This window comes from Phacochoerus africanus, chromosome 2, assembly GCF_016906955.1.
Source record: "Phacochoerus africanus isolate WHEZ1 chromosome 2, ROS_Pafr_v1, whole genome shotgun sequence".
Lineage (NCBI taxonomy): Eukaryota > Metazoa > Chordata > Mammalia > Artiodactyla > Suidae > Phacochoerus > Phacochoerus africanus.
Window position 1 is genome coordinate 25,414,177 of NC_062545.1, and position 13,010 is coordinate 25,427,186.

Here is a 13,010-nt window from a genome sequence, read left to right on the forward strand (position 1 = left end):
TGCCAGATCCCAGCCACATCTGCGACCTACACCACAACTTAGGGTAACACGGATCCTTAACCCAGTGAGCGAGGCCAGGGATCAAATCCGCATCCTCATGGATACTAGTGGAGCTCATTACCGCTGAGCCAAAACGGGAACTTCCAAGGATAAACCCTTGTTAAGATATTCTATTTAAGGTATCTCGAGAATTACCTCTCTTATGGGTGCAGCAGAGAACAGTGCAACCACATGATCTTCAGAAAGGAGGAAATTACGGGTGGCAGGAGAAATTCTTGGTGGCCAGAACCACCTTGTCCAGAGAGAAAAATTTCCCCAACTTCCTCCTCTATTCAGCAAGTTTGGCTTGGAGCAAGAGTGGAAGTTAGGTCTCTGTAGTGGTGTCTACACGATGAGAGTTCTCAGATGGAATAGATGCTCATAGCCCTTCAGAACACAGAAATATTGAACTGATTCTCAATTATTAATTGACCTCAAAGGGTACAACAGAACAATAACAATAACCTTAACAGTTTTCCCCTTTCAGCCAATGTTTATTAACAGTTAGTGCCAAAAGCTTTGAAAACAATCCAAACTGCAGCTTTGTATCTGAGTTCTCCTGGTCTGAATGCGCTGCGCGCTGTTTCCCCCCCCACCTCCCGCCCCCAGCCGCAGACCGCAGACCAGCTCGCAGGGGTCCCCAGCTCCGCCAGCCCGCCGCGCCGACGGCCGCTCCGCCGCGGGGCTCCAGCCACCAGGGGGCGCTGCGGCCCCCTCTCCCGGGAGCGGCCGAGCCAGCCCGGTGGGTGTTGCTCTCTCCCTCTCGCGCTCTCTCCTCCCGGCCTCACATCCGGGTCTGGAGCGGGGCCGCCGCTGTCAGTGTCGGTGCGGTCGCGTCGGGGGCCGGGCCGGGGCACAGTAAATGGCGGCGGAGGGAGGCGGAGCGGCTGCCGCGCTCAGCCTAGAGCCCCCGAAACTTTAGACTAGAAGCCCCACAACTTTTCTGGGAAGTGCTGCCGCTCCGGGGGCGTGGACGGAAGGGGAAGGCGAGGCGGGAAGTCTGGGGGGTGGGGGGAAGCGGCGGGGAGCCGGGAAGACTCGAACCCGCGGCGGGGGCGGAGTCCGCCCGCGCCTCGCGCCGCCGCGGCCCCCGCCTCTTTCCCCGCGTTCTCCTCGCGGCCGCTGAGGCGGAGCGGGAGCCGCGCGACGCGCCGAGCCCGGGACTGCGCGGGGCCTCGTAGGCGGCGGCGCGCCGAGCTCAGCCGGGCCCCCTTCCCGCGACCTCCCAGCCCTGCAGCTCCGACGCCCCCCGCGCGCGCGAGGCCGGGGCTTTCCGCCGCTTCGGGGGGCGAGGAGGAGGAGGCCGGGCGACGCGCAGCCGTCATCCCGGGGTCGCGGGGCCGGGCCCCGGGTGTTGCATGCGGGGCGGGGCGGCCGTGAGCGGAGGCGAAGATGGAAGGTTTAACGCTCAGCGATGCGGAGCAGAAATACTACTCGGATCTCTTCTCCTACTGCGACATCGAGAGCACCAAGAAGGTGGCGGCCAACGGGCGGGTGCTGGAGCTGTTCCGGGCCGCGCAGCTACCTAACGACGTGGTCCTCCAGGTAACGCCACCGCCCTCCCTTCCTGCCGCGTCCGGGGGTCGGCGGACGGCCGAGGGGTCGCCTCTCGGCGGCTCGGGCCTCCAGCCTCTTGCTTCCGCGGGGGTGGGAGTGGGCACTGTTTCCAGAAGGGCGAATGGTGGGCAGGTTCCCCCTGGCTCCTCCGCTGCGGGCCGGGGCCGCAGGTGCCCGGGCGGCCCGGATTCGCGAGGGGGAGGGGGTCGCTCCTCGAGGACAAAAGTCAAGCAAATATACAGTGTGGGGGGGGAGGGTCTGTGTATTATCTCTGAAGCGCCTAAGTCGTGTATCTCTCGGTTGTCCCTTAGAATCTGTTTTTCAGCACTGGAAAAGCAACTTCAGATGCAGGATCTTGGATTGTTACCATGTCTTTGAATCCTAGGTCTTGGTAGTGTATACGTAGCTCTTAGGATCCTACATTGTGGTGAAGTTATCAGTGTAGGCAAAATGTTTTTTAATTCTTGAATTAGCCGAGCAGACGCGATAAAGTCGTTTTTATAGACTCAGGAATCGAAAAAGCTTTTTTTTTTTTTTTTTTTAAGGCAGTTAAATTCTTAGGAAGATTAAAAAATTTGAACTTTCAGCTAGTAGTTTGCTAGCAGATATGAAAAGAACTTTAACTATAGGATGCGTGGCTGATGTAAACTGGATGGTTTTCCCATTGGCATTCCATAGCATTTGGTGGAACTTGTGGATTGGGTTGGAAGATAAGCATTGAGCAACTGGAAGTCAAAGGTGCATATTTGCCTCAATCTGTAGCATCAGAGGAACAAGCAGAGTAAGTCTTAAGCTTTCTTCATCACGTCTGCTTTTAAAGGAGAAGGCTTCCTAGAAGTTCCTATCTAACATATGTGGTGAGCATTGATGCTATTCTGTTTAATGATTCATGGCTGCTAGTAAGAGTGTGTCTGAACATGGCATGAAGAACAGGTTTTAAACTTTCGTCTTTATAATGAACCAAGCCAGTTATACAAATATCCAAAATGTACAGCCATGTGCATGGGTACGATGCCATGTACCATAGAAAGCACTGAATCAGTTTTCAGGCCTGGTCCTTGACCTCGCCCTGTCAACCAGTGTGACTTTGGGCCAGGCACTTTCACTCTTCAAGCAGCAGTGTGCTTAGAATGAGGGTCAAGTTCCTTCTAACAAAAGTTCTGGGAAATATAAAATGTCCACGTAGGCCTCTGTTTTACAGGTTACCTGTGCATTAGCTGTGACTAAGTTTAATGAATTCTGTCGTTTCGCATAATCTTGTATGTTTTACATTGCTTTTTTAATATTTGGGGAGGAAAAGTTGGGTGTCTTGTACCATCTGATAGAAGTCAGTGGCGAATTCATTCTGCCAGAAAGAGACAAACTAACTATTTTAGGTTTTGCTGGCCACATAAGGTCTCTGTCACAAATATTCTTCTTTGTTTTTGTTTTTACAGCCCTTTAAAAGTATAAAAATCTTTCTTAGCTCAAGGGCACACAAAATCAGGCTTTAGTTGCTGACCCCTGCTGATACAGGTGGTGGTCCTGTGGGTACTACAGGCTCCCCATATGGCTTTGCATCTAGGCTTATAGGAATAGGCCTAGTCAGAATATGCTCATTAATGATACTGCTCTTTTTGTAGAAATACTTTCAAACCATTTAAAAACTAAAATTAAGAGGAAACTTCCCATGTTCTATTTGGCTTATGTCTTTGGAGTGGGAGATCTGAAATAAACTGACTTTCAAATTTTTAATGGTGCGTGAAAACTTTAGGACACAAATTAGCATTAATTAATCTTTGCTTGAAATATATTTAATCCAGTCCAAGTTATTTTCATATTGTGCTCAATTTTATTAACACTCAAAAGAAATTTGTATTGCCTTTGTATGGAGAGAGCTTAAGTAGCATAAATATTCAGGATTCAGTTACAAGTTGGAAACTGTAGGAACTTCCTGAAGCAGAATTCTTATAGTATTCTGGGTGTCTTGAAGCCATTTACTTAGAAATTGGCCTAAGATGTAAAATGTGGGACAGAAGAGGACTATGGAATTAATTCCCTTATGGGAGCTTGGGATTGTCCCAAAACTCAGCCCTCCCTTGCCTTCTAGGTGGAAAACATTTGGGGCGACTCACATTTAACTCTGAGTTGTTAACACTGGGCTAGGCTTTGAAGAGCATCAAAAGTAAGAAGCTCTCAAGGACCTTGTAAACAACAGGAATATACATGTCGCATAAAGCAGAATGTGAATGCTGTAAGAGACTGTAAAGGGGGCATGATCAGGAAAGGCCTCTTGACTTAATTCAGATGGACCTTAACATTGGCGTGAGAGATGAAGAGGACATCCAGGACAGGAAAAAAACATGGCCAAAGGTGGAAAGTGTAGGAAGGAGCCTTTCAAGGACTAGCAGCTAGAAGCTAGAGTATGTTTTGGGCATAATGAAACTTAGAAAGAGACCACATTAGTAGAGATTCTAGAGAACAGTCAGATTGCATTATTTTCTTGGGCGGTGGAGACTCACTGATAGTTTTTGACTCTGAGTGAGGAGGAGAGTAGAGTCTGTGGAACGAGGCTCCAGCAGTGGTTGGAATGGAAGCTGGGTACTGGGCACCCAGACCAGGGTGACAGCAGTGGGATAGAAAAGCAGGGGCTGAATGAACAGGTCTGCTTTATTGAAGGGCTGCTGGGTAGCTGCAATGTGAGGTGCTCTGTGGGATAATGTTTAATTGAGGCCAGATTATCGAGGCTGGGTGGAGAGCTTTGAACTAATTGTGAAGGTAGTAACAGGGAGTTGTAGATTTAAGAGAAATGACTCATAAAAGCAGTGCTTTAGGAGGCCCTTAGGAGATCAGAGCAACTGGAAGTAGAGGGAAGAAACTGGAGACGAGTTTGGAGACTGATCCTCTAATGCATAGATGAAGTGGGGGAATCAGGCCATGGAACGCAAATGTGGGAGTAGGGCAGACCACGAGGAGAGTGATTTTGCCCCACAGGAGGCATTTGGAGACATTTTTGGTTGTCATAACTTGGGAGGATAGAGACAAGAGATGCTGCTAAACAGCCCGCAAAGCACGGGGCAGCCCTCACAACAAAGAATCATCTGGCCCAAGATGTCAGTTGTGCCGAGACTAAGAAAACCTAATCTGGACTCTGGCGGTGACAGTGGGACAGAAAATGAGGCTGAAGATACAATAGAGATTTTTGAAGGTAGCCCTGGGTTACCTGGTGATACTTAGAGGAGAGTAGGGCAGGAGATATTTTCTGTCGGACAGCACTCAACAATTAGAAAAAGGGCCGGCCGGAAGAGGGTCTGATTTTTAAAGAGAAAATGATGAGCTTGATTTCAGGATGGCAATGCCTGTCTCCAGGACATGGTTGGAAATGTGTGATTTTCGTACCTCTAGTGAAGTACAGTGAAATTCAGGTATTTGGGGTGTCTCCTCTGCTTTTCTCACCTGCGTATCCTGGGTGGTGGCCAGACAGCTTCTCACAACGCGTAGGCATGCATATACACATCAGGGCTTTGACGGATGTAGTCGTTTTCAGCATTTCTTAATAAAAGTCATGAGAAGGCTGAGTCATCTGGGGGAATGAGAATAGAGAACAAAGAACAGAGGGCCCAGAACTGAAGGCAGAAGGAGCTGGCATTTATTGAGTGCCTATTATGTTCTTTTACTGGGCGGATCATTTTCATGCAAGAACTCATTTGATCCTCACAACAACCCTGTGAAGTGTGTATTGTTCTTGTTTATTAACTAGGAACTTGATAGGCAGAGAAGTTAAATAACTAGTTAGTGAATAGAGTACCTCTCCTTTGCCATTATTCCTTGCCACCTCCCAGCTGTTTCTTTTGCTGTTCCTGTGATTGGTTTGCCCATAGTTCCTATGAAGAGTAGAGATTTTAAATTATTTTATTTTGAGTTAGATATGGGTTTCACACTTTGCAGAGTAAATAATTGTATGTATGATGATATCTGGAAGTACAGCCGCTTCAGAGTAGGAAGATTCTTGCAGTTGGTATCCTGGGTTTTATGTAACTACAGTTGTCAAATGTCTTAAGATATGTTCGTCACACTTGTTTTGGAATAGCAGAATAAAACGTCTTCTGAGTTTAAGGGTTTGTTTGGGGGGGACATTGTGTTAATAGACAAAGTGAATGAGCCAAAGTTTTATAGAATTATGCTCCATACCAGAGAGGAACAGGACTAGAGAGAGAAAAGTCTGGCTCCTAGGATTTATCATGAGGAATTTTTCTCTCTGGTGAGCAAGAAAATACTCAGTGGCTTAAAAATAATCTTTTCCAGAATTATTTTATTTTTGAAACATTAGAGAAAGTATACTATTTACCACAGTAATTAGTATGCTTCTTTAGCTTTTACTTAAAACTTCTGCTTTGGGAAATGTTTCAGAACTTCATAACAGACTTTGAATGCATAATACCTTGATAAAAGATTCTAGAACTAACTGTTCTTTTATTAAAGGTTATAAGCAATGTACTCTATTAACCAGGCTGAGAAAGTCTTTTAGTTTATTTGTGTTGAGCATTATTTTCTATCTAGGCTGATATATTTGAATAACACATTAATTTAACGGGGGAAAGGTGATAAAAAAACAAACCATTTTGTCTTTCTCTTCAAATTTGTTGAATTATATCTTCTCATAATGATAGGATTAAAATAGGGAAGCAGAGCCTCATTTATGCATTGAAAATTATAAATATGTCATAAGTTAACTGAAAGTTATGATTGAAAATTAAATGTTAGATTTGTTATTATAGAATAATTTTTCATTTGTAATCACTGAAATAATTATGAAAAACTATAAAAATAATCTTGCCTTAAGCAGACACTTTACACAGTTCACAAACTTTGTGAAAGAAGTCAAACTTAATGCTTTTCTGGAGTTCCTGTCATGGCGAAGTGGAAATGAATCCGACTAGGAACCATGAGGTTGCGGGTTCGATCCTTGGGCTCGCTCATTGGGTTAAGGATCCAGCATTGCCGTGAGCTGTGGTGTAGGTCGCAGACGTGGCTCGGATCTGGCATTGCTGTGGCTGTGGTGTAGGCCGGCAGCTACAGCTCCGATTAGACCCCTAAACTGGGAGCCTACATATGCTGTGGGTGCAGCCCTAAAAAGACAAAAAAAAAAAAGCTTAATGCCTTTCTGTAGTGTCATATTTACTTAAGATTTTTTTCTTTCCTATGTCATATGGTACTTTTAACTTTTCTCTTTTTCTTCTTTTACCCAGTAGCCTAGAGTTAAAGTCTTAGTATCTTGAGAATTCAAACTAGGCATTTTGACAGAGCTGTAAGAGTGTGAGAAGTTGATGTAAGGAGCACTAAACTTGGCAGGCAAGTTCCAGTCCTGACCTCGAGCACATCACCTAATGCCTGGATTTTAGGATTTTAATTCTCACCATGGACATGATTAGATTGATTTTTCTTTTTCTTTATTTTTAGGGCTGCACCTGAGGCATATGGAAGTTCCCAGACTAAGGGTCGAATGGGAGCTGCGGCTGCAGGCCTACATCAGAGCAACAGCAGCACATGGAATCTGAGTTGCATCTGTAACCTGTGCAGCTTGTAGCAACACAGGATACTTAACCCACTGAGTGAGGTCAGAGTTCAAACCCACATCCTCACAGACATTGTGTCCGGGTCTTAATCCCCTGAGCCACAACGGGAACTCCCTGGATTGGATTTTTCAAAGGAGAGGTCACAGTGTGGAAATGGCCACTCTAACCAGGCATATCCTTAAAACAGGTAGCCAGACAGATTTGAAATTAATTGATAAACTCTTTCCAAGCTGGAATTGATTTCTTTACACACTTAGGGTTGGAATTGATTTCTTTTACACACTTAGGGAGGTTTGAAGAGGAGAATCTTGCCTAAAATGCTGAAGTGATTATGTATACCAGGGAACTGGTGAACTGAGGGAACCGATGAAAGGGTTGTAAGGTCCATTAGTACTTAGTTCTTCAAGGTATCTGGCCAGTGAGAATTTGAAATGGGAGATTGGACTTGGTGTTCCTGATGCTTTCTGCGGGTATGTTTCATTTTCTGTAGTCTTTCTTGATTTGTGTTTCCCCTCTGACTCTGTGTAAGGAATTTATGTCTGATGGGTTGCATGTATAGGCTTGACATAAAAATCAGAATGTAATAATAACATTGGTTCAGAAATCTTTTTTTTTTTTTGCTTTTAGGGCCGCACTCGCAGCATATGGAGGTTCCCAGGCTAGGGGTCTAATCGGAGCTACAGCTCCTGGCCTATGCCACAGCCACAGCAACACCAGATCCAAGCTGAGTCTGCGACCTACAACCACAGCTCAACGCCGGATCCTTAACCCACTGAGCAAGGCCAGGGATCAAACCTGCAACCTCATGGTTCCTAGTCAGATTCGTTTCCACTGCGCCACATCAGGAACTCCCAGAAATCTTTAAGTTCAGACCGTATACCAGATTTTGTTGCAATTTGATAAATTAGCTCAAAAGCCTTTAAGAAAAAACCCACATCTCTTCATTTTGTTTTAAGGATTGACTCTGTTGAATTTGATCTGTCATGTTAAATGATGAAGCCAAAACCTAGGAGATTGTATTTCCCTCAAACCTCTGTTTGATTCCCTTGGATTCTGGTTCACATAGTGGATGAACACTGCTTAGAAAACAGTTACACAGAGTTTATATATAATTCAAAGTTTCAGCCTTCCCCCAACCTAGTCACGCTCATCCTATGGACCTCTAGATGAAGACAGTTTTAAGGAAAAGCAAGTAGATTTGGGAAACACATAGGTCTTTCTTAAATCATCAGTTTTGTGTTATTTTAGTAAGTACTTTTTCATAGCTACCGTTTATATTTGGAGTGTATATGCAGTGGTGAAAACTCAGAAATCTTCACCTCCCTCATGAATTATAACTTGTAGTTATGTGAAAAATGAAAAGAACTGGGTGCAGTCAATAGAGAATCATGGGAGACCATGAGGACCTACTTAGATGTCAGGGAAGGGCTCTCTTGAGATATGGATGGGTAAGAGAGGGAGAATGAGGTGTTTCGCATAAGGGAACCAACATGCGAAGGGTCTGAACAGCACTTGAAGAGCTCAGAGTGTTTGAAGAGATGAACAGCTGGAGCCTTGTGAGCCAGAGGGGAGAATGTGGCAGGGACCTCATGCTGTGGAGCCCTGTATACAAGGATAAGGAGTTTGAATTACAAAGGACTGAAAGTTTTAATTCAGGGGAGTGTCGCCCTCTGAATTACATTTGTCAAAGGTTTCCCTGCTGTATAGAGAATCCTGGGACAAGCAAAAACAGATTGGCCAATGGACATCCAGTAATTCAGGTAGGAGGCAACGACGGCTTAGATTAGTGAGGTAGCAGTAGGCTGGAGAGCAGTGGACACATTTGAGATGTTTGTCATTGGTCGAAACAGGAGGACACGAAAGTGGATTGAATATGGAATATAAGGCAGGGGAGAACTCAGGGATGTTGCTGGAAATGACCATTGTTGAATGGTTGGGAGAGGAATGGGTTTTAAGGGTTTTTGTTTTTATTTTGTTGGAGGTGCAATGGTGAATTCAGGAGTTTTCTTTTGTCAGTCTTAAGTTCTCAGAAGCCTTTTGAGATTGTTAAGTAGGCCTCTATCAAAAAGCATTAATAGTCAAGAGGAACTCAGAGATATTTGGTTTGGAGATGTCAATTTGAAGATTATCAGTGTGTTAGTGACATTCAAAGCCATGAAAATAGGTGAAATCACTGGAGACTGTAGAGAGGAAAGGATTGGTTAGAAACAGAACTCTGAGAACGCTGCACATTTCTAAATTGGGTAAACTCAGAAGGCTTCTAGGAAGGAGGCTAAGAAAGGACAGCCCAAGTGGTTGTAGGGAAATTGAGAATGATTATTGGATCATATCATGGATACTAAGTAATTCAAGTATTTCAAGAAAAGGATAGTTACCTATTGAGTTTGGCCAAGAGGTTGAGAAGATATGGGCAGAAATATGGCTGTTGGATTTGGCAGCCTAAAGGGCATCACTGACTGTAATGAACCAGTTTCATATACTGGTAAAGATGGAAGCCAGACTTGAGTGACTCGAGGGATACACAGTGGCCCAGGAACTAGAAATCGGATGTATAGATAACTTTTTAAAGAAGTTAAAGGAAACACAGGGCCAGAACAGAAGAATGAGGATGTAAAGGAAGTCTTTTTTTGCTTTTTGAATATAAGAAGTACTGCAGCATGATTTTAGTTGTTAGGGTTAATGAGATGAGGAAGGAAGATGAGAAGTCCTTGAGAAATCAGGAATGGTCTAGGATCCTGACCTCACAGGTTTGATAGAAACTGATAACTTCCAGTTTTAAAAGGAGGAAAGAACATGTGAATATAGAGGAAAGTAGGTATATAGCTTTGGTGGAGGGGAATTAGGGTCTTGTTATCCTAATGTCCTCTTCTTCTTCTGCTAACTGAGGCAAGATTAACAGTGTAATAGGAACAATCTAAATATGAAAGAAAGAAAAAAATTATTCACTACTGTGAATCAAAAATATAAATACTTAAGAATAAACTTAAAAAAAAAAAAAAGCACCAAGGTGGCATGTGGAAGTTCCAGGGCTAGGGGTCAAATCAGAGTTGTAGCACACCTCTGCAGTGACCCCAGCTGCTGCAGTCAGATTCTTGACCCACTGCACCATGGTGGGAACTCCTAACCCTTATATTTATTGTCAGTTTGTTTTTGAAAAAGTGCCAGGACAGTTCAGCGAGGACAGGATAGTCTTTACGCCAGATGGTGCTGGGACAATTGGATATCTCTGTGTTTAAAAAAAATGGATTTTTTTTCTTTTTGCTTTTTAGGGCCACACCCACAGTATATGGAAATTCCCAGGCTACGGGTGAATCAGAGCTGCAGCTGCCTGCCTACACCACAGCCACAGCAATGCCAGATCCGAGTTGCATCTGTGACCTATACCATAGCTCAAGGCAGTGCTGGATCCTTGACACACTGAGCAAGGCCAGGGATCAAACTCGCATCCTCATGAATACTAGTTGGGTTTGTTACCACTTAAGCCATAAGAGGAACTCCTAAAAAAAATGGATTTAGACATATTGTTGTATACATTTCACACCATACATAAAATTATCTCAAATCGTAAATGTTGTAAATTCGTAATTGTAAAACCTAAAGCTATAAAAATTCTAAATGATTACATAGGAGAAAGTCTTTGTGACCTTGTTTTAGGCGGAGTTCTCAGATTCGACACCAAAAACATGAATCATAAAAGAAAAAACCGATAAACTGTACTTCTTTAATGAAGTTTTAAAACTTTATATACTTCACAAGATACTTAAGAGAATAAAGACAAGCCACAGCCTAGCAGAAAGTAGTTACATATTACAAACTTGGTAAAGGCGTTGAATCTAAAATATATAAAGAAATCTTACAATTCAGCTATAAAGAAAAAACGCAATTAAAAAATGGGCAAAAGACTTTAATAGGTATTTCACCAAAGGAAATACTTTGAATGACCAATAAGAATATGAAATGATATTCAACATAGTTAGTCATTAAGGAAATGCAAACTAAGTTCCAATGATATATTGTCACAAATCCACTTAAATGGCTGTAATTAAAAAGACTGACATTATGTAGTATTGTTATTGTGGAGAAATTGGAGTCCTTGTACATTACTCTTAGAAGTGTATGTGGTAGAGCCATTTTGGAAGTTTGGCTGTTTCTTAAAAAGTTAAACATATGGTTGCCGTGTGAGCCAGAAGTATCCACTCTTAGGCATCTACTCAATAGAAGTGAAAACTTATACATAGAAGGAATTGTAAATGTCCATTAAAGCAGCATGATTCACAATAGTCAACAACTGGAAAGCAATCCAAATGTCTCTCAAATGATGCAAAACAAAATATGGTGTATCTATACAATGGAATACTATTCTGTAATAAAAAGGAACCAATTACTGGTAAATGCCACATCAAAGATAAATGTCAAAAACATGGGAAGTGACAGAAGCCAAACACAAAAGAGTACATATTGTGTGGTTGCATTTATGAAATGTCTAGAAAAGGCAAGATTATACAGAAAGCAGAACAGTGGATAGCTGAGGTCAGGGCAGGAGTGGAAACACTCTGGAGGAAGACTTTTGGGGTGATAGAAAAGTTCTAAAATTGGATTACAGTGATCATGTGCAACTATAAATTTTCTTAAAACTCAGTGAATTACATGTATACTTACTGTGGTTGAATTTTGTGATATATAAATTATACCTCAAAGCTATAAATTAAAACTTTAATAACATTTAATAACAGTTTGGGAGGTGAGGGGAATGCAAGTATAGTCATCTTGAAGAATGTGAATTGAATATGGTAGAGAATAAAGGAACCTTTGTGCTGTCTATATAATTTTTAATTATAAAACCTCAACATAACAGTGTAATCTGGCATTTAGTAATGGCTTTACATTTTTGAATATCATGTGAAAGGCAATATATTGATAGATTTATGTATGGAAGAGAGTGCCACATGAAAATTCATTACAGCTGAGGCACCGGTATTTAAATAATAATTCTGGCTTACATTTATTCACTGCTTTCTTTGTGCTAGCTCTGCATGCCTCATTTTATTAGCTTGTTTTGTAAGTATATTATTCGATAGATTTAGGAAGGGATTGAAAAAATTGTGATTTAGAATAAATAGAAACCCATTTCCATCTATTGACTTGGGGTAGTGTGATGATTTATATATATATATGTTTATTTATTTATATATTTATATTTGTGTATATATACATTTTGTTTGTTTGTTTTTGCTTTTTAGGGCCGCACCTGTGGCATATGGAGGTTCCCAGGCTAGGGGTCTAATCAGAACTACAGTTGCTGGCCACAGCCACAGCCATGCCGGATCCGAGCCTCATCTACGGCCTACACCACAGCTCATCGAAATGCCGGATCCATAACCCACTGATTGAAGCCAGGGGTTGAACCTGCCACCTCATGGTTCTTTTCCACTGTGCCATGACGGGAACTCCATGATTTATATATATTTAATCAGATAACGGATTGAACCCAATCCGTAGGAATGACACCACCAGATCCTTAACTGCTAGGCCATCAGGGAACTCCTAACTCAGATATCTTAATTAATTTTATGGAAAATGACAAAAATGTAATACCTCAAAAATGATCTGAGTTTAAAATAATCATGCCCAGTAAGTAATAATTTTAATGAAATAATATTTACAACCTACAGGACCACTTCTGGTTGCTTTCATTTATTGACATAATTACTGTCACTCTCATGACTCTGCATAGGCTAAAAGCTTCTGTTACTTAGAGGCACTGATTTGTTGTCTTTGTATCTCTGAATTGCTGTGTCCAATCTGAGTTTGTATAAGGAGATAGATCTTGGGCATAATCCACATTACATTGATGTGCTT

General features: G+C 42.7%; 1 protein-coding gene across 10 annotated transcripts in view; it reads left to right on the plus strand.

The window, feature by feature from the left end:
* Window positions 1-851: 851 nt before the first annotated feature.
* Window positions 852-13,010, plus strand: part of REPS1 (RALBP1 associated Eps domain containing 1) — an 84,416-nt gene continuing 72,257 nt past the window's right edge. For 9 of the 10 annotated variants that reach the window (XM_047770083.1, XM_047770090.1, XM_047770085.1 and 6 more), the window contains exon 1: window positions 1,194-1,584. In XM_047770083.1, the coding sequence (XP_047626039.1) occupies window positions 1,432-1,584 (153 nt within the window). In that variant the 5' untranslated portion in view covers window positions 1,194-1,431. Of the gene's footprint in view, window positions 1,585-13,010 lie in introns of all 10 variants that reach the window. The other variant, XM_047770087.1, reaches the window with a different exon arrangement.